Here is a 26418-nt window from a genome sequence, read left to right on the forward strand (position 1 = left end):
GTTTTTCTCAAAAAAAAAAAAGAAAAAAAAGCTTCAGATGAATCTATTTACGTAGGAAAAGGTCTTTCAAAACAACTGCACAGGGGCCAGGATCAACATCTGAACACGGGCTGAGTTGTTACATTTTTAGAATTATTCCTTTCATTAGATGCATGAGGGGTATCTCAGGCATCTTGGGGCCTGATTCAGAGCTGTAACATCCTAAACTAGTAATTGCCCTGCTGGGTGAAATCCTTCCTCTATATGTACGAGGGTTCTAAACCCAGCTCCTTTCCAACTCTGATAAGGCAAGCCCACCTTGCCTACCGCGCTGCTGGCTGTGGCAGCTGCACTGCTGAGTTGTTGTGGCTCAGAGCTTCTCCAAGAAGACGACCTCCAATCAGGGGACCAGCAAACTTCTTTCCATCTGGTTGATGCCTTTTCATAGAGGCAGTGAGCAGGGGTATAAAAATAAGGGTGGTTGCTCAAGCAGCTGCACCAAATGCCCTAGAGATATCCTGTGTGCCTTGTATGTGCCAATGATACTTGAGCTCTTTGCTGCAATTAGGTAGCAACGAAGCATCAAGGTGAGGGACAGCACAAACTTTGATGAACAAAGAAAGCATGACCCTAGGCAGGAGGACCGCAAACCGGGGGCGGTGGCTGTTTAGTCCTAGAGTGAGTGGGTGCCTGAAGAAAAAACCCTGGAGGAAGTTCAGCGGCATTGGGCTGCAACGTGTCAGAACTAAGAACCTTTTCTTGACTGTTTCAAAAAGGATTTTTAATGAAAGAAACACCTGGATCAGAAAACGCAGCAGGATGAAATAAAACATTTTGGTTTACTTCATTCTCTCTCCAGTCATTCATGTACATTCTACACTCCTTCCGACGCAGGGCCTCAATCTTATCACTGCACACGCAGAGGTGTCGCTGACTTGGAAACAATATGGAATTAGACAGCACTTCTGCAAATAGACCAACTGAGGTGCATCCTTCAGAGACTGCACCCCAGGAGCTGGGTGCTTTATCTCTGTGATTCGGGGTGAATCTAAACTTGTGCGGTCACCAGTGGCACCTCTGTCTTATATCTAGGCAGGAAATCCTCAAGTGACCCTTGAGAAGGTTGAAGTGGCCCTCTCATAACGTCGCCTCTGTTCCCCAGCAGTGCTGATAACCCTTCCCTTGCAAAAGGCTTTATCTGGACCTGAGAACTCATATTGCATGAGCAAGTGGTTACCGCACGTACCTCTCTCACCGGAGATCTCCCCTTGGGGTGTTTGGTTGCCCCGTTGTGAGTACCCTCCCCAGCATGCCAATCTGTCAGGGCAGAAGGACGGAGGGACACCCGACCCTTTAAAACATTTTGTGACGATTTGCAAGAAAGCAACAGGGAAGATTGTTATGAAATCTTTGCCAGATGGGAAAGCTCTTCACCGAGAACTCTAGTAAATCTCCAGCCATGTGGGAAAAAAAACTTCCCTTATGTGAAACTGTTGTAAACCAGACTCCATAATTTCATCGCTTGCCCAAAGAAGAGGGCGCTGAGCCCTGTTTCTGATCCTGGATGCAACAGCATAAACTAGGAACAATTTGATCAAAGCCAATAGAGCAGCAGAGGGGAAAACCCAGCATGGCCGTGAGGAACATCTGGCTTAAAGCAATAATAAAATCTGGACCAAATGGGTTTCAAACATCTCCTATTTGCAGCTATTTTAGTCTATGAAAAGACAGCCAACAGCTATGGAGATGTTCCTGAAATGTCTGAAATAGCTAAAGCCACCATCTCTGGTGAGAGCGAGCCTACTGCACAGTGCTGTACACACAGACTTTGGAGTATGTAAGCCCAGAACAGCTTACAGGCATCTAATGGGATCCAGGATTTGCCCATTCCCTGTCACTCATGAACAGCTGATTTTGGCCAATTTAACTATATTAATATGAAAAACTTCTTGCTGACAGGTGTTCAACACTGAGATTATTTAAAATGCCAACTAAGATGTTTTTTTTTTCTTGTGTCACTAGGCTGCATTGCCAAACGTCTCGTCACAAGAATGCCTTAAAATTCATGCAAAAAAAAAAAAAAAAAGTAACATTTTTGGCAGGGCAGGGTTTTGCAGCGTTGGAAGAGAGAAACCTTGAAGAACGCTAGACAAACACACAGCTGGGAGCTGAAAGGCTTCACCAGCCACTCACCGTGCCCATCCCAGATGATTGATTTGCAGAATTCCCAGCGGCGGGAGGCTGTGGGAGCAAGAGGGGCTGGGGCAGGGGGTGGAGAACCCGGCGAAATCCCGCTCCAAACAACGGCCTCGCAGAGGGGCAAGAAAAGCATCCCTAAAATAGCGATGCCAGTCGCGGGGATGCGGGGAAGCAGGAGGAGGTGGGGGGCACGGCCGGGAATAAAGGGAGAAAAGGCGGCCGCTGCCCTTTAAATCACCCCGGGACGATTTAAATCTCAGGACGTCGTTTGAAAAAAATCCCTGCAGCCAGGAGGGGAGCCGCGGAGCGGGGATGCTCCGAGCGGCTCCCGGCCGGTGACTGCGTCCCCAACCTCCTCCCTCCCTCCCCCCCCCTCCCGCCCCGCACCACCAGCTCCCCGCGGGGGGGCCGGGGCCGGGCCGGCGGGGCGGGCGGGGCGGGCGGTGCGGGGCCCTTTAAGAGGTGCCGGCGGGGCGGGAGGGCGGCACAGGGCCGGGCGTGAAGGGAACCGAGCCGCGGCCTCGCCGCCGAGGGCAGAACAGCAGCGGAGCCCCTCGCACGGACCCCCGCACAGAGAGCCGTTGTAGGGCGCCCGCCTCATCGCACGGACCCCCGGGCTCTGCTGCACCGCGCCTCGCTGCACGGACCCCCGCAACCCGGTACATCGAGATCCATTGTACGGTGACCGCCTCCCGTTGCACGGACCCCCCGGACCCCATTACACCGAGATCCATTGTACGGTGACCGCCTCCCGTTGCAGAGACCCCCACCTCACTGAGAGCCATTGTACGGTGGTCGGCTCCCGTTGCACGAACTCCCGGATTCCCACTACACCGAGATCCACTGCACGGTGCCCGGCTCCCGTTGCAGGGACCCCACTGCGGCGGCTCCCCGGCCCCTACCGCACCGAGCCCCGCTAACACGGCGTGCGGACCCCCGGCCCCCCATCGCACGGACCGCCGGTGCGGCGGGCATGGCAACCGGGAGCCGGCCCTGGGGGGCCCTGCTGCTGCTACCGCTGCTGCTGCCGGCGGCGTGCCGGGCGGGCGGCGGGTGCGCGGGGGAAGGCGGCCCGCTGGAGCCCTTCGATGCGCTGTACGCCAGCGGGGTGGAGGCGTACTACGGCGGCGACTTCGCGGGGGCGGCGCGGTGCCTGGAGCGGGCGCTGCGCAGCCGGCGGGAGCTGCGGGCCGCCCGGTTGCGATGCCGGCGGAGCTGCCGCGGGCAGGTGCGGTTGGCGGCTCCGGGTCCGGGAGGCGGCGGTGACCTGCCTTTCTTCGGCTCGGTTCTGCGGCGGGCCGGCTGCCTGCGGCGCTGCGAGGAACCGCGGCTGGGAGCTGCCTCCCGCCACCGCGCCGCCGAGGAGGTGGGGGCCGACTTCCAGCGCAGGGTGCCCTACAGCTACCTGCAGCGCGCCTACATCCAGGTAGGCATCACCCGCCACCCTCACCCCGAGCAGGGCCGTCCCCTGCCCCGTCCCTCCCAACCGCTCCCCTTCTCCCCTCCCCCCCCAAGTCCTCTCCTCCACCCTCCCAAAACATCCCGGGTGTGGTTCCCCCCCTTCCATTCTCACTGGTGTCAGTGGCCATGGCCCGTTCCCCACACAGAGCATCCTGGATGACAACTCGGATTGGCTTACCTGTGCTTTTTCTGTTTTGTTTTTTTTTTTTCTTTTTTGTCTGGGGGGCAGGATGTTTTTGTTTGTCTGTTAGTGTAACATAATATAATTCGGAAAATGATCTGCCTTTGGTGGAGAGGTTGCAGAGAAAAGCCCCGAGAGCCCCTCCAGTAACATCTCGATGTCCTCTGCCAGAGGTGTTTTGCTTTCAGACAAGCCGAACAGATGCTCTGTTCCCGGAGCTGGGATTGTGTGTGAACCTGGGGGATATATAACCTCTGCTACTGAGATCTGATGATCTTTTATCCTATTGTGTGGTATGAAATACTTTGCATGACACTGTGCAGTCAGTATTTAGCAGCCTCTGGCATATTGAGTATCATCCTCTTATCCCAGTAACTTCTGCCTTGTAGCTGTTACTTTCCCTGAGGAAAATGGTGTTATTCTTTGAACTTCCTTGCCAAAGGAAGAAAACAACAACAACAACAAAACCCTAACCCATGCCAGGATGGTTAATGGTATTTTTCTTTTAGTTCAAGACTTGTGCTCTGTCAAGCCAGGTACCTGTAGTAAGTCTTCCCTTTCATGAGTTGTAAGGACAGAAACTGTGGGAATTTTATTTCATGCCAAGCTGAATGTTTAAAACATTTCTGGAACATTTCCCTCTGGGTTTCTGCTTTATTTGAGCACATTCATAACCTTTTAGTTGCTATAAGCAACTTAATAGGTGAAGACCTGCACAGTGGAGAACAGGGAGGGTGATTCTGCTGAAATCTATTTCTAGTTGGAGAAGCAAACATCTGTCCTAGGCAGTGCCAGTGCCTGGGGTGCAGTGTCTGTACAGCAGCACATGAAAGAGGCAAATCATCATCTACTGCACTTTAAAACTTTTTGGAAAACCATAGCTGTGTTGCTTTTTCTGTGCTTCCTTTTCTGCTATTGCCTTAATGCCATTTTTTATAAGTCAGGGACAAGAACTGCACTGGTTTAAATTCTAGTGTCCATGTGCCACATAGAGATCCTGAATGAAATCCTGGGAGTGAACTGGGACTATAATTTGGCTCCTATGTGATCCCAGTGAAGCTGGCAGAATTTTTCTATGGTCCTTGCCCTGCAAGATGCTCTGTGTAATGTCACCATCTGTGGGAAGTGACACTAAATTTGTCATGCTAAAAAATTAAGTGATTTCTTCTCCTGAATTCAAAGTCTTTCCCAGAGTCACAAAGGTTTGCTCATGCTGAGCTCATTGAAAAACTTTCCTCTAAATTAGGGAATGGGGCTTTTTTCTCCCATTTCAGTAAAATTGATATACAAAAATCCAGACAATTTTGGGGTATGGTCTGTTCCTCCATTTCTGTTTCTACTGTGTCTAAGGTTTTTATTTTCCTAGTTTAAAAATGCATTGTAAACTTATCAAAGCAATGTGTTGAAAATAGCCTTTTTTCTTAGTTGCGCCATCTTAATTCGCTTTTGCAACTACTGGAGATTTTATATTCATGCCAGCACTTTGATTTTGCTGCTTTCCAATGGAGTAGCAAATGTTCTTGCCATTTGCATGGATGCCCAAGTTTCGGGCACTGTATAGACCTGTTTATGTTCTCAATACCTTTTTCCTTAACCTTTTCTGATGCTCTTGGGTTTTGTGAGCAGTGCGTTGATCAGATTGATCCCGCAGAGCAGCCCGTATGGGTTTGTCCACATCCTCACGCTGCTGCCACCTGCGCCTGAGCTCTGTTCCCAGGATTGCTCTTTTGATCTGGCTCAACAAGTCTCTGCGCGGAAGAAAATGCCCCACATCAGATTTGCCCGCACTTGCACAGAACACGAGGTCTAATGTCTGGCACTTACACACGCTCGGATGTGAACCATCCCCTCGTGCCAAGGCTGAGTGCCAAGGCTTTGGCATGTTCCCTGAGGGCTGGGATGCATCAGCACGCGTACCCTCCAGGGGAGACCGTGGCTGCAGCATCCCCTGGGTGTTTCATCTGAGGAGGGGAGCTGCAAAGCGGGGCTTCTGCAGAGCCCCCCTCCCTTGCCGTGGGCACGTGGGCAGGCTGCACGACTCCAGGGGAGGCTGTTTGACCCCCCTGTTTTGCTCCTTGGAAGAGAAAAGAAAATGAGATGAGGTTAAATATCCCGCTGCGTATCCTGTCCGGCCCCTCTCCGGGCTGCGTGGGGAGGCCTGGATGCCGGGCACCGTCTGGGCTGGACAGACGGCAGGGGTTGGTGGCATTTGTGGTTTGAGAGCGGAGGAGCAGCCTGGAATGTGCTTCCCACCTCCCACTCCTGCTGACCTCCTGCTTGTTTGTTTCTCAGGAGGGGAGAAATGCGTCCCTTCAGGAGGGGAGGGAGTGACAAAGCAAGGAACAGATAAAAAAAAAATCAAAGGGTTTGGCTCTTGCGCAGTGCTTTGAAAAATGGTGCTGAATAAACATGAGCTAATCCTTGCAACACCCCTGTGGGGTATGAAAAACAAAGGCTTTTCGTCCCGCTGGACAGATGCATAGGCCAAATGTTGGCCTGTGCCGTGTGTGCCGCTGCCGCTTTTGGGGCATCCCGTGTGCCCTGGGAGCGGGCTGGGGTCTCCCATTGCCTCCGGTCTCTCACTGCGGAGCAAGCGCCAGCACCGCCTGGCCCAGTCGTGGTGACGCGAATTAGTCTCTGCAGTGAATTGGTGGAAAACCGATGTTGGATTGGAGGTGTTGGATTTTCTTTGCTGCATGTTGGACTGTAGCAGCAGCTGCCTTGGGCTGTGTTGCTCCTGCTTCTGAGCAAGTGCTTGAGGTACTCCCTCATGGAGCACTGTAGAGGCACAGGGTGGTGACGATGTGATTAGGTTAAATGCCGATGGTATCCCTGTACAAGAACATGTCCCATCAGTCTCATGTTATTCTATTAGTTCCCCAAGTTATCTCCTAATTTTATTTTTTTTTTCTCTCTGTACTTTTCTGAAATAGAAACAGTGGTCTTTTGAAGACCACTGTTCTGTTTCACAGATGGGATCTGAGTGTTTTTGGTGACTGTAGCATGATGTGAGGGGAGACTGTGGCCGCTGCAGGACTGGGACAGATTGTGGGTTCAGCTGAAGGTTTCTATGGGCTTCAGGCCCTTCATCGGGTCTCTGAGGTTGACTGCAGTGTCTACAGAGACTGTAGACAAATTGCTTTGAACAAGCATCCCAAGTCCAAATGCACTCTCAAGTCTTCTTTGCAACTACCAAATATGTATTGTAAATAGGAAGACCCCTCCTTTTCCTAGGATAGCTGATGTTTTCAGGTGATTTAGAAATATACTGGGTACAGGTGGCTGAGGCAGTTAGAGTGGGATGGGTTTTGAGAAGATGTGGAAACAGAGGTGGTGATAAGAACATGGGATTTAACTCTTGTAGTGCCTGTAGTGAGTGGGATCTCCAGCCCACAGAGAAAAGGTCCTTCTGTGGGTTCCTGATGTCACGTCCCATGGGCAGAAGGGCAGTTTGCCTTATGCTGGTGGCTCTCTGCTGTGTGCTGGCTGCTTGGTGTTAGTCAGTGAAATACCCTCTAGGCTTGGCAGGTGGGTGCGGGGATGGTCTCTTTGCCCTCTTACATGTTTTATTAATCACATCCTCCTCACTTTGCTGCCTTAGTCATCTTGCTTCTGTTAAAACCTAGCCTGCAGGAACGGTGTTTCTAACCCTGCTTTTGGGGAGATTTTCTAGCTCTGAAAGCGAGTGGAGAAGGAGGAAACAATGTACACCGTGTGAGCGTTTGCTGGCCGTGAGCTGCTGACTCAGTAGCCGTGTTGGAGCTTGCTGTGGATGGTTTGCCATGAACCCTGTGACAGAGCATCGCTTCCAGTCCCGGTGCTGACTGCTGCAAGTCAATCTGGTCCAAAAATAACAAGTAACCTGAAAAAGTTGGTCATTTTATCAATTACAAAACCAGGTCTTGCCTCTCTTCTAGCCTGCTAACCCATCCCTCGAGGTCTCTTTCTCTCATCTTATCTTGTTCCCAGCCAGAGCATCCCCTGGCCTGTTTGCTGGGTGATCTCTACAGCCAGTTTTCATTTTCTCTGTATATTGGTGTGCTTCTCCTGGGCACTTGCTCCTATTTTGTAAATACTGACTCGCAATGGTGTCATCTTCCCACTTGCCTGTATGCCCCGTTGCACATCAGTGAAGTACAGCAGGAATCATCGTGTGTATGTAGTCTGTAACCACCAGCCCTGGAGGAAAGGTCTTTTGGGCTGTGCTTGCATTTAAAACAATAAATAAAACAAGTTTCCAGTGCATGGGACATTGCTCCTCTCTTAGTAATGTGGGACTGCAAGTAGAACAAAAGGTGCAAGAGTGCAACTCGGTCTTGCTTATTCTGTCTTGAATTCCCTCTTGCCATGTCTGAGTTGTGATTTAGTTCCATTATCATCAGGATTTCACGTGTTGCCAATGTAAAACCATGTTTAGGTTTTTCAGGCTGTTTATTTGTTCTTTAAAGTTGTTTCTTTTCTAAAAAAATCTTTTTTCGGTCACACAAACTTTATACAAGCAGCTCAGTCTTTCTAGCGGTCTTGTTTGGAGACAACTTTGACTTGGCACTGTTGCCTTTCCTGCTGGGTCCTCCACGCTGCAGCTGATGGGGCAGTGCTGGAGGCACCGCTGGGAGCCTGTGCTTGGGTCGCCCCGTGCTCTCCTGCCCACCCCTGCCAGCAAGATTTCTGAAATGCAATACAGACACAACAATGACTTGATGAAAGACTGTAGGAGGAAAAAAAATGAAACAGAGAGGGAGTTAGAAACCTTTGCAATACAGATTATTGTTATTGTTATTGCTCTACTCCAGTTCTGCCTTTGAAAGCTCCCTATTTATGGGAATCCGAGCTCAAGGGAGGAGACCTGTGTATGTAAAACCAGACCTCTAACCACTCCAGACTGATCGTTCTGTCTTCTGACCGTGCTTATGTGAGCCTTACCACCAGCCACGCTTGGGCCTCTGCCTCTGAGCGCCTGTAGCGAGCCTTGGGGTGGTTGTGAAGACATCACCACCGAATTCTTTTCACCTCAAGTAGCTATTTGCTGCTGCTGCCCATCTCTGGGCTGTTGCACCGGGGCCAGAGTCTTTCATCTCCTTGACAGACATCTGGATTACCTACCTAGGAATCGCAGAGTAACTCTGGATTCACGTCAATGTAGTTGCTTTGGGAATCTGCTTTGTTTCACTCAAGGGCTTGTATTTCCCATGGATGTTTTGTTCTGTTTTCCTCCATGTTGCAGCGCTGCATAGACTTAAGCAGATAATAGCGTCCTGTCCTGGGGTGAACCTCAGCCTTTGGGGGAAAGGTGGTGATTTCCCTTATGGCATCTCATGTGTAGCGGCACAGAATAACGCGCAAAACCCTGCTACTTAAAAATCTTTGTGGGAGCAGCCGGCTGAGGCTATTTCTCACCACAGCCACCACCTGTCCTGCAAGGTCTGCCCAGCTAGCTGGTCTTGTTTTCATAGGATTTATAGGACACATCCCAGACAAAGACCTATAGTAGAACTGTCAGATAATCATTATTATTTGGATTATTACGATTAGCGGTGTTTATTTATCTGTAATCTTGAGAATTGGTATTACTCAGATACTGGATAAATAAATAGATCCCAGAACTAATCTTTTGGAACGTCTCTCTATTTAGATTTTCTGAGAGAGCATTCCTAGTCCTCACCAGAGGGTAAATGTTAGTGCTCAGAAAGTTAAAATTATGTAGACAAAAATAAACTCATTTTATGGGATGGAAAACTCGGAGTCCTGATGGTTGGGTCAGTGTCCTGGGTTTAGGGAAGGATATTTAGTCACTGACCCAACTGCCCCTGCCCCGGTTCTTCCTGAGCACTTTAAATGAAATGTTTCTGAAATGTTTCATTCTGGGTTGAAAGTATTATCAGAGAGGGAAAGAGGTGACCCAGGGGTTCAATACTGACACTAGCAAATGCAGACTGGAAGGTAAGCACATGTTTTTGTGGTGAAGGTGAGCTAGTGGCTGGACCAACGTACCAAGAATTGTACTGGACTCCCTCGGAGTATTCACAGCAAACTTAGTCTTGACTTTTCAGACTTGACTTTGGGCTGGTGCTCTACTAAAAGTTGGACTAGATGGTTGTAGTGACTTTCTACTGTTTTTTTTTGTAGTGTGTGTTTTTTTTTTTTTTTTTCTATAGAATAAACCCAAAAGCAAGACTATGGTGTTTGCAGATTTCCACATCATTTCAACTGTTGGTAAATTAGCACAACCCAGCTCAGCACTGCTGCAAATCAGGACACAACCAGGTAACACAAACTTGTCTTGGACCCACCAAGCTCATTTCATGAAGGCTGCTAATCAGACATTTGATGGCCAGGGTCACTTTTTTGTTTTGCTGAGTTCCTCTCCCTCACCTCATAGCTATGCAGTCGTGCCAGGGCTCCAAAATATACTGGCAGCAGCTCCCAGCCTGTAAAATTTCCCTGTCTTCTGGAGAAAAAAGGTAAGCCTGGATTCCTCCTTATTTCTTGCCAATCCCTGGTGCTGTGGCTTGGGTGATGGAGGAGTCAGTACTGTGACTCACACAGTTTCACTGGCCCTTTTGAGGTCTTGATCTAAGGCATCCCAATGCATGAGCTAGGCTAACATCCCAGCTCAGGAAAAACTGGGCACTGATGGCGCGAGAGAGCCCACTGGCTTTGGAGAACAGATTCCTGCTTCTGTGCTATAACCTGGGAACCTGCCCCTTCCCTGTCCTTTTATCTCCTTAGCTTCCTGTGGTTTTTTGCACCTTGCACATCACTCACCTCATGACGGCTTCCTCTGCTGGCAGCTCCTTGGCAGAGCCTTGCTGCTGAGCCGCCCCATCCATGTGCTGCGTTGCACTGGGATTTGTTAAATGGCTTTTTGCGCTGCCTGTTAATTCTCATCCATACATCTTAGCGAGCTCTGCTCTGGCTTTTGCCAAGCCCTTTTGTTGTCCTTGGCCACGGGAATAATGAATGGCAGCTGATAATGAACTGCATGTGAATGAGCAACGCAGTTGAGCCCTGCTAAGCAAACTTATGCCCAGTACTCACTAGCTGTGCCTGAGGTTCCAGCAAGGATTATTCCCATTTCCTTGTACAACTGGTGATTTCATCGTGGATGGTGTGGGCAGTAATGAGAAACCATCACGTCAGTGACTGAGCCGTTCGCTGCCAACCTCCTGAGCGTTGCAGGAGCCTTGCTAGCAGGACTCCGGGCTCGAGGCAGCGCTTGACATCTGGAGCAAGGGATTCAGGGGTTATTTATCTTAGGTTTTTTTCCTTTGGAGGTGGTATGAATTAGTCATTGTGATTGGGTTTGTTCCTGAGGAGTAGGGACCCCCGCACTCTACACGTGGCATATTTCCATCTGTGTAGTCTGGACTGAGGCCGGGCTGAGTTTGGATACATCAATGTGAACCCGGGGTGACCCAGCTGAGGGCCATGGAGTTTCTCTGCCTTTACCCTGGGGAAACTGAGATCAGGATTTGGCCTGTGCTTTTGAACAGTAACCGATGGCAGGAAGGAGGGCGCAAAGTTCCCTGGATGCTTTTGTTTCCAGCCAATGTATCAGCAATAAGGTATTGACATTTTTATTTCTTGGCGGCGAGCTGGTGATGACTAACGAAGGCAGGGGGTCTGCCTGTGTGTGGGTTCAGGCAGCAAAGAGCTGATCCTTGTCAGCCTGTACCTCCCAACCAATCCTCCTTCTTTCCATGACAACTGGTCAGTTAAACAGACCCTCCAGAGCTGACGTCAAGGGTCAGGGATTTGGCCACCAAATAATTACAGCAACAAAAATAGCATCCCCTCCCCACCCCTTCCTTCCCACACGCTCCTGCTGAATCCCGGCTCATAAACGTCCTTTTTTTCCCTTTCTTGGATGGGAAGCAAAGCCCGCATGTATTAGCTGGAACACATGGCAGAGTTTGGCTGCAGCCCATCAGCTGTGAAGGCCAAATACTCACTTGCAGCTTCTTGTTCACTTTGGAAAAAAAAGAAAAAAAGAGAGGAGAAAAACCGTGTTCTTTCAGTTCAGGATTGGATGAAAGGCTGAGTCTGTGCTCATGAAGAGATGGGAAGCAGATAGGGTGCGGGACAACACGCTGACCATGAGGTTGTGCTGAGGAACGTGTCCCCTCGCAGCATGGAGGTGACAGGCTGGCCACCGAGAGGAGATTTGGTGGCAGCTGCCACCGCCCTCTGCTCCCTGCCCTGATGCTGGTTCTCAGGTCAGGCAGAGCTTGCAGATGGGCTGCTCGGGAGAATGTCATTAGCACCAGGGGAATAGGGCAGCCAGGAGGTTTTAAATGTGAGGTAGCCACAGGCAGGAGAAATTTCCATCTTTGAAGCACTGGAAGTTTTATTAAGGGTGGGGGGAACATCTTGGAGGTGGCAGAAAACCCTTGAAGGAGAAGAAAATGCAGTGACATTGGCAGAAATGGACTGCCTGCACCACCAAAATGTACCTCTGTCCCAAGAGTGGCACACCAAGGCACTAACATAAGATTTGTGCGGTGAATGGTTTCCCTGAACTCACTGAATGACAGAGGCTCCTACAGGAGATGTGTTCAGTGCTCGAAACCTGGGATTTAGGTCCAAAGCCAAACTCACATTTGCAGCTCTAAAAAATCTGGTTTCCATTATAGCAAATTGCATCCTTAGAGTATGGAGTTATAATTTGGTAGCAGATCAGAAGCATGTTTTGGGGATGCTCGTGGCTCCAGGGAGCAAAGCAAGGTGCTCTGTTGCTTCTCTCCCATCACAGGGTGTGCTCAGGGCGATGCCACATTGCGTGCAGTCGCTCTCTGGCACACGCGTCCCCAAGCTTTTTTGTAACTCTGTGAGTGTGGGTACCACAGCATATAGCTGGTGTAAATGGGGGTAGACACGACATGGCCATCAGGAATTGCTGTGACTGCAATAAATGGCAATTGATGCTAACGTACTTCCGTGGGTGCTCGCTGACTCGCACACAAGGCTGGTGGGTTTTTGCCCTGGCAGAGCCAAACCTGTGCTTGCCACGTTGCCAAGCAGCATCACACCTTCCTTCTTTGGCTGGAGACACTTTGCCAAGTCCTCTGCTCCTTTTTGACACAAAGCCACCCTGGGTCCTGCATGTGCTCCTCTCCCACCCAGAACACAGGGATTTTGCAGTGGAATTTAAACCAAAAAAAAAAAAATAATCAGAAAAATCACAGAAATGATTGTTAGACACCAACATGCTGCTTTCCACCACGGGTTTTCCAAAACAGCTGCAGTGGTGGCCTTGATCTCACATCAAGTCCCTGCAGAAAGATAAGCCTGAGACCGTGCTGTGTCCCGTCAAGGTTAAGGGGCAGGAACATTTGAATCCAGAGGGTCTTCTGCCTGCAGCTTTGCCGTACAAACATCAAATCCTGCATGAGAGTATTGCAGGTAGAGTATTGCAGGTAGGGCACTGCTAAACTCACAGCTCTTTGAGGTCAGGGCTGGACTCCCGAGGGTGTGATGGGGAGATGTGCTGAAGTTCATAGCCCGGGGCTGTGGGTGCAACTTCCTTTGAAGACGGAGCCAGCCGTATTCCTTCCCAGAAAAGATCAGTGTGGTACAGAGGGAAAGAGCTTGGAAAATATCCTTCAAAATATTTGCTGAAGGTGTTGCTGTGACTGCCCAGGGTCTGAAGCAGAGTCTGTTGGTTCCCTTGCTTAAAAAGCTCTGTTTTTAAAGTGTTTTTTTGCCAAGGCACTGCCTGTTCTAAGGCTTATATATATTCTGGGGCATCCGTGTCCTGAGTTACTCTCTCTTTGGAAGCAGATGAGAAACTGCAAAGTTTCAGTGAAGTAGTCTGAAAGGAAGAGCACTGACTTGTGGGACATTGCACTGCGCTGCTGCTGGAAAACACTCCAGGGCTGACAGCGTCATCCAAAGAATCCGTGATTGAACAAAATACCTTAGCGATGGGGAGGAAAGAACATTGTGTCTTATCCCCGTTTTTCATACTTACAGAGCTGTGTAGTAAGTGGATTTTTTTTTTTAATGCACTGGTATTGCTGAGATGTTTCATTGAACAAAACATTTCATTTTGTTTTTGAGAGTTTTTCTAGGGATAAAAATGGCAAAAGGACTCTTGGAGATGTGTAGGTAGGTGCTAAGGGATCGCTCTTTTTTTAAAGACCTTATTAAACCACATTGTAAGGAAGCTAAATTTAGTTAAAAGCCACTATTTTCAGAGAGTTCACCTCACCCATGTCCCTTTCAGCTGTGTTGCAAAGCATCCTGCCTCCCAGAACAGCTGGTGTCTGTGTTGCAGGGGCTGAGAACAAACAGAAGTTGTCTCACGTGTGGGCAGCACTGATCCCAGGGAAGCGTTTGTAGGCTGTTAAGCAGGAGTAGCGAAATGCACTGATCTCTGGAGGTGGATGAGGGAAGGCCATTTGTCTGGCGGGGACTCGCATCATTTTTGGGAAAGGCATGGTGGTGTTCCTGAGTCCTGCTGATCCTTTGTGAGAGCAGGAGGTTGGGGCAGGGCTTGCTGCCGCCTGGGAGAGCGGGGCTGCGGCATCTTCTGCTATGAGTTACCGTGGTGCAGAGTCCGTATGCTGTGCGTAGGCACTTCAGGATGCCGCAGTGACTGCAAATCCCTGTTGTGGGCTGCTGGGGAAGCTGGTTTGCAGCCTCGCAGGGACTGCTCAGCGCTCCCACCCCTGGGGCAGGCAGAGGGTACCCATCTCACCAAGCTCCGTGCAGCCTCTGTGAGGCGGGTCAGCATGGTGCAGAAGGGTTTAAGTCCCCCCAGTTTGTCTCCAAATGGGCTCAGCTGGGGAAAGAAGGGAGCCAAAATACAGCCCCCAGCACCAGCATCACTGGTGTCAGTGTGGACCTGGGCACCTGACGGCAAGCACAGCCTCCCCACATGGACAGCATGGCAAGAGTTGAATTGCTCTCACATTTGGTCACTTCTGTTCTCTTTGCTTTAAATACTAATGTCTTTTGGCAGCTGGTAGTTCTCCTTATCCTTTGGTTGGCAGTCTCACTCCATTTCCTTTAACATAAGCATTGCATCCTGGTGTCCAGCTACTGGTGGCTCCGGGGTCAGTCTCGGACACGCTGGCTGTGACAGCCCATTCGAGATTGTCTCTTCCTCCAGCCAGCCACCTTGGCTCACAAGGGTACTACTAATAAAACTGGATTTCAGACTGGATCCTTTTCTAAGGCAGGCAAATCGCGAATAAAACAGCCGTGTGCTGCTTTAGGAAGCAGTTTGTCCAGTCAGCAGTTGTTGACTGTGCATCCCCTCTGTACAGCCCAGGCTATGCTGTGTGCTCCTGGTAGCTCTCTGTGAGCATGTTCTGGGTCTTGTAAGGACGCAAAGGACATCCTCAGGCTCCCACCCCTCTTTGCATCAGGCAGGCAGCCCCAGCAGTGTCCGTACAGCTTTGCCTCTTCGATTTGCCTGCGTCTGAGCTGCACGTGCATCCTGCAGTCATAGAATCGTATCTCAGAATGGAATTATAGAATGATTTGGGTTGGAAGGGACCTTAAAGATCATCTAGTTCCAACCCCCTGCCCTGGGCGGGGACACCTCCCACTAGACCAGGCTGCTCAAAGCCTCATCCAGCCTGGCCTTGAACACTTCCAGGGATGGGGCATCCACAGCTTCTCTGGGCAACCTGTTCCAGCCTGGTCCAGTCAGGCTTCGTGCAGCACTTTCACCTGCATGGCGGAGCCAAAGGTGTGAATTCTATGATTCTCAGGTGTTGCCCTCTGGCTCCCATCAGCATGTTCCTCATGCTCTCCTGCTGCTTCTGCGTCTGTGTGTTGTGCCTTCCCGGCCATCCTTCCTGCTGCTTGGTTTGCCCTTCACCACCCAAACTGGCCGAATCTTTCTTGCTGTGACCTGAGCATGCCAACACCTGACTCACCACCGTAGAAAGGGGCAGACCCTGTATGTACTCAGATCTTTAATGTTGGATTAGGCTCGCACTCCAGTAGCCTCAATGACTTGGGTGTAAACTAAACCACAACACACGATATCGGTGTCCATCTGCTGAGCCCAGTTGTTGCCCGGTGCCTGAGTGGGTGGTTCAAGCCTGGATGATGGGAAGGCTGCAGTGAGCAGTGTGAGAGGAGGTGTCTAGGGGAGGCAGCTCTGCAAGGCGGTGGTTTGTAGATGACAAAGCTTGTAGGTCCCCGGCTGCCTGGGATGTGCAGGAGAGCTTCAGTTTTGGTGGCTGGCCTCTGGGAGTTGAAATAGTCTGTGATTCTTTGAATGTTCCTGAGCTCAGGTCTGAGCTTCACAAAAGAGATTTCCCCATCTTGGGGGACTCTTTCCAGCCTGATTACTGTTTGAGTTTTAGATGCTCAACAAAACTGTCCCTGGAAAATGACTTTTGCACTGTAGCATAAGGCTTCCCGCAGCAGTGTTTGTAACTCCAAATCACTGTTATTTTAATCAGCGTACTTCTGTTTTCCAAATCTACTTTTGAATCCTTGCTGTGAGATCTAGCTAGATTACAGACTCCTAAATAAACCATTTTTAGCCTCTCATTTTTTTTGCATCAAACCAAACCAGGTAGAGAGACCTGAATAAGCATTTGCCTGGACTTTTTCTTTGAAAGTTACAGCACTTAAAGCTGTCACTGTCTGGCCCGTAATCAGTGCGCTCAGTTATCTTGGAAAACACAGCACAGAAAACATACTGCCCTTCGTGAAGCCTTTGAGAATTATCAGATAGGAAGGGTTTGCATGCTTCAGGCTTACTGTTTACATTCCTGTTCCTTTGCTATTATTTTACGCGGTGGATGTTACAGTTCAGCTCCCAAGTGGAATTGTCAGCGGAGTCAGGCGGTGGAGCCGTGCTCAGAAAGGTCTCCCATGCCATCCTTAGGGATCTTCTGTGCTGCTCTTTGGGGCTGCTTTTGGTGTTGCAGCCAGCCCGTGCTGAGCGGCGAAGTCCTGCTAAGCAAGGTTGAGAGTTGTGCTCTGGGCGCGCACCACAGGCTCTGCTCACGGGTGCGCAGACAAGCGCGGAGCTGGGGTGACCCACGGGAGAACCCTGCTGGCGTTCGCCCCTGCTGCACACCTGAGATGGGAGGGACTGCTCAGGTGTGAGAGCCAGCAATGCCTGACCCTGCGCGTAAGGGATTATTTCACTGGGGTAGGAATGTACCCGAGCCTACAAGGAAGCGTCTTTGGGAAGCGATGGGCATTACTGCGCCAAGTGAAGCAGCGTGCTGGTGTAGCTATCCGTGCTTCTAGGTACAGCTAGGTCAATAGTGCATTATGTGAACCGCTTCACAGTCCCTCTTATTTAAGCTATTTACCACCAAGTTTGGAGATAATCCTCTACTATTGAGGGAGGAGAGCTAAGCCCAGACAGCTGAGCTCTCAACCATGTTTAATTTTGCTCTGTTTGCTCTTGGGGCCTGGGGTAGGAAAGGTAGAGCTTGGAGAAAGACAAGGACGAGAGAAGCCGCTTCTATTTTCATAATTTTTCCTAAGTGCCAGGAGGACCATGGGGCCTTTTGGAGGTTATCCTTGTAGATTCTTCTGTTGCAAAACTGCAGTAGATTTAGGCTATGCTACACTCTCCCTTTTACGTGCCAGCTGCTCTCATACACGCTTAGTGCTTTAGCAGTCCTGAGCATGGAGTACGAGGTCTGCTTTTACTTAGCGTTAGGAGCCATAAAACAGTGCTCAGCTATCTCTTGTTTCAGAGCCAGGACGCTGCTCAGTGCAAGCAGAGACCTTGTCCTGCCAGTGACCGGTGACAACAGAAGGATGTCAGCGCTAGGGAATTTCAGGCAGATATATGTACCAAATGCTGCTGAAAATAGCAGGGTTTGGAGCCTCCTGAGTTGCACGCTTTGTTCTTGGTCTATCCTGAGGACAACCGCTCTGACTGCCAGACTGTGCAGTAAGTTGATTATGGATTTAGCAGAGCGTCCTCACAGGTGTCTGGCTTTGAAAAGTGGTGATATTAGGAATAAAGCTTGCAGGTTTATACTGTGTAATGGCATAGGCGTGCCTGTCCTTTAATCTGAAAACACTGAGCTGGAGGTTGTTAGTATAAATGTAAATGACTGTGACAGCTTACGCAGAAAGAAAATACGGTTTATGCGTAGCAACCACCCGATGGTCCCAACCGTGTTTTCTTTGGGAGTGTGTGACCCAGAGAAGTGCTGCTGTGGCCACTGCCAACAGTTGGAGAAGCAGAACAGAAATGGCAGGGACTGGTCCATTCCAGCCCATATTTTGTCATTTTAGGAGCAGGAGGGAAACCAGCTTTCCATGCCCTGGTTTGCCCATCTGCGGAATGAGTTTGATGGGCAGTAATTGTACATCAGGCACTCGGCATTGTAAGACATAACTGTCATCACATGTTTGGAGAGTCTCAGATGCGCTGCATGATGTCTGTGCACTGCGAGGAAGCTCCGATGGGAATAGCATGCATAAACAGTAGCAGATTAATTAAAGATGTCCTGTACTGCAGGAGAAAAGCCCAATTATGGAAACAGTTTGCTCGGCGTCAATAGTGCTGCCTGGCTTACTAGCAGAGCATGAGATAACTGTCCTCTCGGTGGAAACTGGTCCTACAGCGGTGTCAACAGTCACAACTGTCCTGCATATGGAAGAGGAGACATACGTGACAGACGTGTGGGTCCAGGACAGGTGATCTTCAGACATGACTCTCCATTAAAGCTCCTTCTGAGGGAGCAATACAGTGTCTGTGTCTCAGCAGCACAGGACTCCATACAGCAAACGTTTGTGGTTAGGTGTTCCTTATTACCTTTGCAGAGATCTTTTTGACTTCAGGACCTTCAGCCTATTTTATTCCAGATGTTTTTCCCTGAGCTGCTGCTGCTGCTGTTTAAAGGGCCCTCAAAACCTGATGACATCCGTGGGATCTGGGGGAAATGGAGCATCTCAGATGAGTGTGAGCCCTTAATTATTAGCAGGCTGCAGAATAATGGTTCTCCTTGTTTTGGGGCTTTAAAGCCTGATAGGATCACTGTAGAAAATGTGACCCAAGGGGTGTTTTTGGAGTGATTCCTGAGTTACAGACACTTTCTGGTTGAGACCTGTAATGAATCTGGAAAGCCAGCTGGCTTGTCCAGGGGCACCAGCTTTCATTTCACAGAGCAGGACGCATCTGACCGAGGATGAAAGGTGAAGTGAGGGTCCTCAACATCCTGAACCCGGTCCTGTCACTCTGTCACATCACCCCATCCCATCATGACACCACAAATTCCCCTGGGAATCTGCCCTGCACACCTTTGTATTTCTTTCTGCTGAACCTCATTAGCAAAACCCCTACAATCAGTATGAGCTGGTGCAAGGAGCATCAGACCCATCTTCTTCTGCTGTAGCCCAGCCGTCCAAGGGGCTGAGCAGGGCTGACAGCTCGACCTGTCTACAGCTGTGTTGCTTGAGGAAAGTTGCTGAGAGTGACTCTCCCTTTGCAGCAAGACTTTATCTATTTTTCATATTGCTTTATTGCTTTCCTTTAAGAGGAAAAAAAAATCACTGCTGGGAAAATAATTATTTCAACATCCATTGAGAGGCTTTTTTTTTTTTTTTTGGAAAGTCGATATTCTGCCTAATTTCAAATCCATGGAGTGAACTGTAATTTCAGCTCTGGAGCATGTTTCAGCTTGTCTTCCTCCTATGGGAGAATCAAAAGAGAAATGTAAGTGAGAAAAGTGGTGCAGGGAACAGAAACGGCAGAGGAATATGAGGGGAAACGAGTCAGCATTAAATGAGCTTGGCAGACTGCACCAAACTAGAGGAAGAGGTCAGAAGGGTGCCGTCCTGTTTTGAGGAGGATAAGTAGTGATGGGTTCGGTTTGTCTTGAAAGGAGGAACTTGCAAAAAGGTTGGATTTGGGCTTCTTTGTGCAGAAAACCAGAGCAAGAGTTTGTGCTGGGACTGAAGCAGCCAGGCAGGCTCCGCTACAGCTGGTAAAGAGGGAGCTGACGGTAATATCGTGCAGGGTCTCGACCCTGCATGAAGTAAATGGTTGTTGTTCGGTCTTTTAACTTGCTAGGTATTTTGTCTGCTTATTGTTAGAGAAGCAAACTCGTAATGGAGCTGATTGGTCTGATGAAGGCTCTGAGCAATTGGGAGCATCTTAGCCCATTCATAAACATCCTTTCTACTACAAAGTGAGGATTTCCAGGAGCTTTTGTGTTAGCAAAAGGGCTACACTTACCTGGCATGCGATGCTGTACCCTAAACTCTGCTTTACCTGAGACATACGTCTTTGTATCCAATTACACAAGTGTTGGTACATTAAACTGCTCTGTGGTGTCTTCTGCAGAGCTGTGCAGGGAGTCTTGTGGATTTGGGAGATCTCAGAGCTTGCTTGTGTGCACTCATGGGCGCAGAGCTTTAGGAGAGAAAATAGCAGTTGTATTCCTTGAATCCTTCAGAGCTCCCCACTGGAAGAAAACTTGGCAAAAATATGGCATCCTGAATTTGTAAATGTTTGGTTCTTTGTTCGCATTTGCTCATATCCCTGGAGGAATGAAGTCATTTATTTGATTTGCCCTGCTGCTTCACACTCCTACTTATGAATGGTAGGGAACGAGACTGGGAGTATGAATAGCCTGGCCACATGTGGTTTTGAAAGACGTGTTCACTCACACATTAGTGTCCGAATAGAGTAGCTGGCTCTGAAATCCTATCAGTAAGGCTTTTGAGTAACTTAAAACCTTTCTAGTAGATGCTTAGAATTTCTTCCACTCTGACATTGTGTAAGCCCCTGTTGAAGTTTCATTACCTCAGTAACCACAGAAAAGCAGCCAGCCTTTTCACTGAAACCTTTCCCACAAAGGTTTGGATTCATTTTCTTTTTTTTTCCTTTTTCCTTGAATGCAGAGCACAGCTTATTGTGGTTTAAATACAGGGTAGGAGGCCAAGACCACATATGGATCTGGGTGGCAGTCCTGCTAAAGATGGAGTATGAATGTGTCTTGTCCCCGGCTACGTCTGTGCATCTCTGCTCTAAATATGGAAGGTGACCTGTATAATTTTCAACATAAGTAGGATATTCAGTGCTTTCTTTAGAGTAGCTTATAAAAGACCAGTCACAAACAGCTGCCATTTCATGGGCCTTTCTTGGTATTTTCCATGCTTTAAATAACTCCAGAGCTTTGTGTTGTGCTCTGGTGGGAGCTCTTGCTTCACGCCTTACCCACTTTCTCTCCAGAAGTTGATCCCCACAGACGTCCAGAGGCCTGTTGCTTTAGGGATTCACCACTGGGCTAGCAGGGCATCGTGGCGGGGGCAGTCACAAGGTTTCTCTATCACTCCTTCTCCTGGGTGCAGGTTTCCTGGCAGAGGGACTTCAGCCCTCCCCAGAATGGCTCATGTCCTCCTTGGCGTGAGCATCCCCTTCTCGCGTTCACCATCAAGCCCCACCAAGGTTTCTTCCAACCTGACTGTTCCTGGTACTGCTAATGTAGACCAGAAGAGCTACCCAGGAACAAAAAAATGTATTTTTTTCCCCAGCTTTTCATCCCATCTGGTTTCACACAGGGACAGCATATGCCACTGCTGTGTAGAGAGCCTGAAATCTCCTCTTGAAAATTTTGGGCAAACCTCTGCTAGCAGCCAATATGTGGAGCTGCTGAGGATGCTGCTGGGACTCTTTAGTATTGTGAATACTTTAATTCTTTTCCTTTTTGCCCCCTCCCCCCCCCCTTTTTTTTTTTGAGTTGCCTGACCCCTAACAACTGAAACAATGGTAAACTGAACATCAAATGAAAAGGTTTTTGATTTGAACCCCCTGAACTCTCAATTTAAATCCGGTGAAGTACCACTTGCTGATGCTTGGAGAGAGGCAAAGACCTTTTTAGACACCAGGCAATGCATTATATGTGCCTTCCCAGACAATCTCATTTTCAGTTTTCTTTTTTTTGTTATTCAGACACCTATAAAATTAAGGGATTATTTTCTTTGGCACAAGATTATGCCTATTTTCAGAAGCATCCAGAGCTGCTTGAATGCTGCAGTTACTGCTGCTGGGAGAATTGGTGCCAGGCAGCTGCTCTTCATTTTTAGGCAATTTAAGAAAAGTTCATAGTGCTTAGCTGGTGTTTTGTGTTTAGTAAAGCTTCTGTTTTCCCCCTCAGAGGTTTATTTATCACATTATTTGTTGCTTAAGCAGCAAGGTAGCAATCAGACAGAAATGATTGATGGTGTTAGCTCGTATAGGATACAAAGTTGTTGGGGTATGAAAAAAAAGATGAGAAGACATCTCAGTCCTGAGAAAGAAAAGCTGTTACTTCTGTCTGTGCTGCGGGGAGTCCAAGGCCAGAAGCTCACCTTAGCTGAGCAAATACGCACACAAAGCTCATCTAACAGCTTTTCTCTTTCACGGTGGTGATGGCTTTTTTTTTTTTCTCCAGCTTATGATTTTTTTTGTGTGTGAGCTGCCCAGAGCCAGTGTGCGGTTCTGCTCCCTGCCAGTGGATGGGATGCTCAGAGCCAGTAACAGGCGCACAGACTTCTGGAGTTGATGGACTTCCATCTCAAAGAGCCTGCAGTGCTTGCACTGATGTGGTAGATAAATTACTGTGAGTGTACAAGTTCTGCAAGGTGAAAGGAGGAAAGGGAATTCTCTGCTCTCGGTTTGTGACTGTGGGAAGAACCTGCCGGGCATCAGACACCCACCACCCCAATAAATGAAGTGATATGAAGAGGCTAGATGTTTGTTCCTGTGCTTTGCCACAGACCACACCACAACTTGTTAGAATTATTCCATTTAGAAGACATTGCCTTCCATAGAAAATATAAAAAAAACCCCACAAAACCAACCCAAAAGCAATGTATGACAGAAGGGTATCAATGGCAAATGAACTGGTGGGGCTGCTGTGTGCCCTGCTCTGAATGGCATGGGTCTCTCCAATGTCCTGAATTAATTTCTTAATTAATTTTTAAATCGATTTCAGTCATGTAGGTACAGCTGTTCAAACTCGTGTGCAGGTGGGAGGTCTTGTCCTACTCATTTTGATTGCAGGTAGCTGCAGAAAGAAGGCGGCTTCACCCTACTGTGGGGATGGGGCTGAACTGTGTGTGGATGAGAATTATCTCTCCATTAGCAAGCTGTGAATGTTTTATCTAAACTTGTTGTGGGGGCAGCAGGTGTGAATTGCCGCCTGCAATTCGTGTTGCGTTTCTTCTGCATCTCCTTCCCACGCCAGATGCTATCTGGTTCATCAGTGCAGATGCTTGTTTCCACTCTGTGCGTCTGGATAGACCTAACCAAAACCACAAGCGGGGTGTAAGGGGGAAACGACTCTTGGTCTTTCCTTAATATTCACAAGACGGTGGTTTGTCGTGGCTTTCAGCGGATGCTGATGTTGCCACCAGGTCTCTCTCTGGTTGTTTCAGGTGTGGTATGCAGTGGGCAGGACAATGAAACCATTTCACCATAAAAGCTGTGGCACTAGAGCTGCTTTGACTAAGACAGCTGACATTTCACACTCCCTGCTGAGAAAACCTTTCTGTAACCTGCTAGATAAGGAAAGTATTTTTATTTCACCTCCCTTTCACCTCCGAATACACTGCTTGCTACAAACCTGTCTGTCCCACAACTGCACATTTTTGCAAAGGGAGGAGGAGGCTCTCGGTTACCACAGTTGCTGGTCTTACCCCTTTACAGCTTGCTGAGTCAAGCAGACACAGCCCAGGGATGATGTAGGTTGCATCTCAGACTTCCCAGGTTTTTCCACCCTTGCAGACCTCCAAGTTGGTCATTGTGGTTTCAGCCAAAAATAGAATTTAAGAGACTTGATTCATCCTCCAGGGAAAGAGCAGAGGAAGGACCTTGATTTTCATGCCTTTTCCATGCAGGAAGCATGGTTGATCCTATGGCTTCAGCAGCTCATCACCTGAAGCTCTGATGGGTGGCCCTGCAATGCATGGAATCCAGGAACTGCTCCCAACAATTAGCCCTTGACTGGCATATGAGGATTGCTGTACTGGCACTGTGTCAACAGAAGTGACACTGAACTGATCAGAGTAGAATTACCAACATGGCTTTGTCTGGCAAGCCTCTGAATGGACCAAACTCTCACTGAGAACCGTTTGGTCACAATATTTGAAACCAGGAGCCTGCAGTTTGGTGTCTTGTTCTGTAGCAGGGCAACTAAGTAATTTTTCAAAAGCCCTGGGCACTGACAGTTTGTGTGAACCTCACACTGAAGTTCCAGAGGCAAACATTGGCGTTGACCTCTTGGAGAGCAGATTGTCTTCCTGCTTCAGCATTGGGGAGGTCAGGACTTTTTCTGGCTGTGGTGTTTTGGGCTGTGATGCTGGCTACTACAGCACCCGGAGCTGGGAAACCTTGCTGGGCTGGGAAGTTACTCTGGTTCAGAAAGGCAGATGGGGAAGATGCTAGAAGATCCCTGAATTGTGACATTGGTCCAAAAGAGATTGTTTCCGGGAAGAGAGTAGCTATACTTCTTTCACAACTTTACTTATAAGCAACCAGCCTGGAATGGAGCCTGGAAAATGTAGAGAGTCATGGGCTTTTTCACTCTCGGTTGTACACACAGCACCTTCATCTTGGCCCTTGAGAAAGAGCAGAGCTCTGGTTTATTTTCCAGCTCACAGCCAAGGCAGACTGGTCTTATGGAAACTGGATCCTTGCAGAAGAAAAATGTAGAGGGTGTTGGTTTGTTTTCTTTGCCATTTATCTTGCTGGAGAAGAGGAGGTGAAGGATTGGAAATGAGACAGGTATATCACCCCCTGATTAATGTGAATTGTCTAGTGTGCTTTGGGATGCATCCCAGTTTCCTTCGGTTATTTTTATCCTAAAAGGTGTGAATTGCTAATCTGAATTTCATCAAGTGACTTGATGCTTCTCACGCAATAGATGCTTCAGCTGAAATGTCCCAGCATGAGGAAACAATCGAGGCTTTACAGGTGCTCTGGGGGAGAGCAGTAAATTAGGCTGAAGCTTGAGGTACCAGCCGAGCAGAAGGTTGAGGAAGGCAGTGGTGCACCAGTGGCTGCCTGCCTGTGCCCGAGGCACTGATCTTGCACTACTGGTTGATCTTCTGCTGCTGTGTTTTCAAAGATACCCACGACATCAGCCCAACAACTTTTTTTGTCTTCCTCTTTCCTGGGTCTATACCGTTGGGTTCAATAGGGTGCCAAGGAGCAGCACGAAATCAGAGGTGAATCGCTGCCCGGCCAACACAGGGCTCCTTTGTCTTCTGGTTTCAGGAGGAGGCAGAGTTGGAAGAGATGCAGTTTCCCACCTGGAATTTCCTGTTTGGGTGCTGGGAAGGCTGTTAAGAGATTCCGATCTTAATTAGGAATTTTCTATTTCAATTAAGATCCCTTCCAGATAAACTCAAGCCCCGTACCAGATGTGTCATAAACCCTTCCCTGAAATTCTGCTCCTTTGAAGCTCCTTGCAATAACAGACTTGACATGCAGCGCAGAAACCACCTTTGGATTTTCTAGTGAGAAAACCTATTTGTCCCAGGCTTTTTGTTATTGCTGTTGTCACTCTTAGTAACATTGTGTGCGCTAGAAAACAGATGATTAATGGTATGGTGGGAGGGGGAGGTTTGTTTTTGTTTTTTGTTTTTAGGCAACTGACACAAGAGCAGCTGTATCCAGTTGGAATAAAGGTCTCTAGGAGCAGCCAGCACTGGGCGCTCAAGGAAGGACAGAACAGAGAAAATATTGTGACGCTTGCCTGCCTAGCCTCCAGAACTGGTGGCTGTGGGGCAGCCTAGATCTGAGGTTGGTGTCTGTGCCTGTGAGAGCCTCCACTGGATTTTTCCTCTGTGAATTTGTCTGCTTGCTTATGAACTTTCATGAAGCATCCACAGCTCCTTCAGCAAGGACTTCAAAGTGGAATGATGCTGTGTGAAGGTCTGCTACCTTGCCTTTGGTCAGAAATTCTCACCTCCTCCTTCCTCTTTCTTCCCCTCATTGAAATGTATGTTTTTTTTATTTATTGGTGACTCCCCTCACAGTTTTTTCATTTCTAGCTTGAGAAAACCTGCTACTTTCAGCACTCCCTCCTGGGCGAGATCTTCTAGAGCGATTTTATCTCTTCCCCCCCCGCAACCCCAGCTCTGCTGGACTCTGTTAAGCTTGTGTTCCCTTTTCCCAAAGCATAGACTTTGCCTTTCTTGCTGCTCGTGCCCTGCCGTGGGACTGCTAAAACTGATGTTATTGTGAGATACTGTTTGCAAGAGCAGCCCACATTCTTCAAGTAATTCTAGCCCTTACGTTTCTGAAGAAATCAGATTATTTGCTGTGCAGGTGTATCCTCTGTGTTTGCAAGTCCAAGGCTGGGTTAAAACTATGCAGGGCTAAAGAGGTATTTTTATTTTTTTTTCCTGGAGGAGAGTGCTTGTGGGAAGGGAGGGACTGAGGGACCTGTCGGATACAGACCAAGGGGTGATAATGCCTCCTCGAGAAGGCTGACTGCATGTGCGGATGAGCAGATGTTTCGGAGGCGATAGGATGGACAAAGGCAGCATTTCCTGTTAGGGATGGTTATTTTGCTGAGGAAGTTGTATTCAGGGCCAAAAGAGCAAGAGCAGAAGAGTCCCGTGGGTGGTTTCTTGCGGTACTTTTCCAGAGGAGATGCTGATTTAGT

General features: G+C 48.8%; 1 protein-coding gene across 3 annotated transcripts in view; it reads left to right on the plus strand.

The window, feature by feature from the left end:
• Window positions 1-2677: 2677 nt before the first annotated feature.
• The window catches only part of P3H2 (prolyl 3-hydroxylase 2), a 74529-nt gene continuing 50788 nt past the window's right edge, over window positions 2678-26418 (plus strand). The window contains exon 1 of one of the 3 annotated variants that reach the window (XM_054205691.1): window positions 2678-3604. In XM_054205691.1, coding sequence (XP_054061666.1) covers window positions 3152-3604 — 453 coding nt within the window. In that variant the 5' untranslated portion in view covers window positions 2678-3151. Of the gene's footprint in view, window positions 3605-6816; window positions 25683-26418 lie in introns of those variants that run through there. The other 2 variants (XM_054205692.1, XM_054205693.1) reach the window with 2 other exon arrangements.

This window comes from Rissa tridactyla, chromosome 6 (assembly GCF_028500815.1).
Source record: "Rissa tridactyla isolate bRisTri1 chromosome 6, bRisTri1.patW.cur.20221130, whole genome shotgun sequence".
Classification (NCBI taxonomy): Eukaryota; Metazoa; Chordata; class Aves; order Charadriiformes; family Laridae; genus Rissa; species Rissa tridactyla.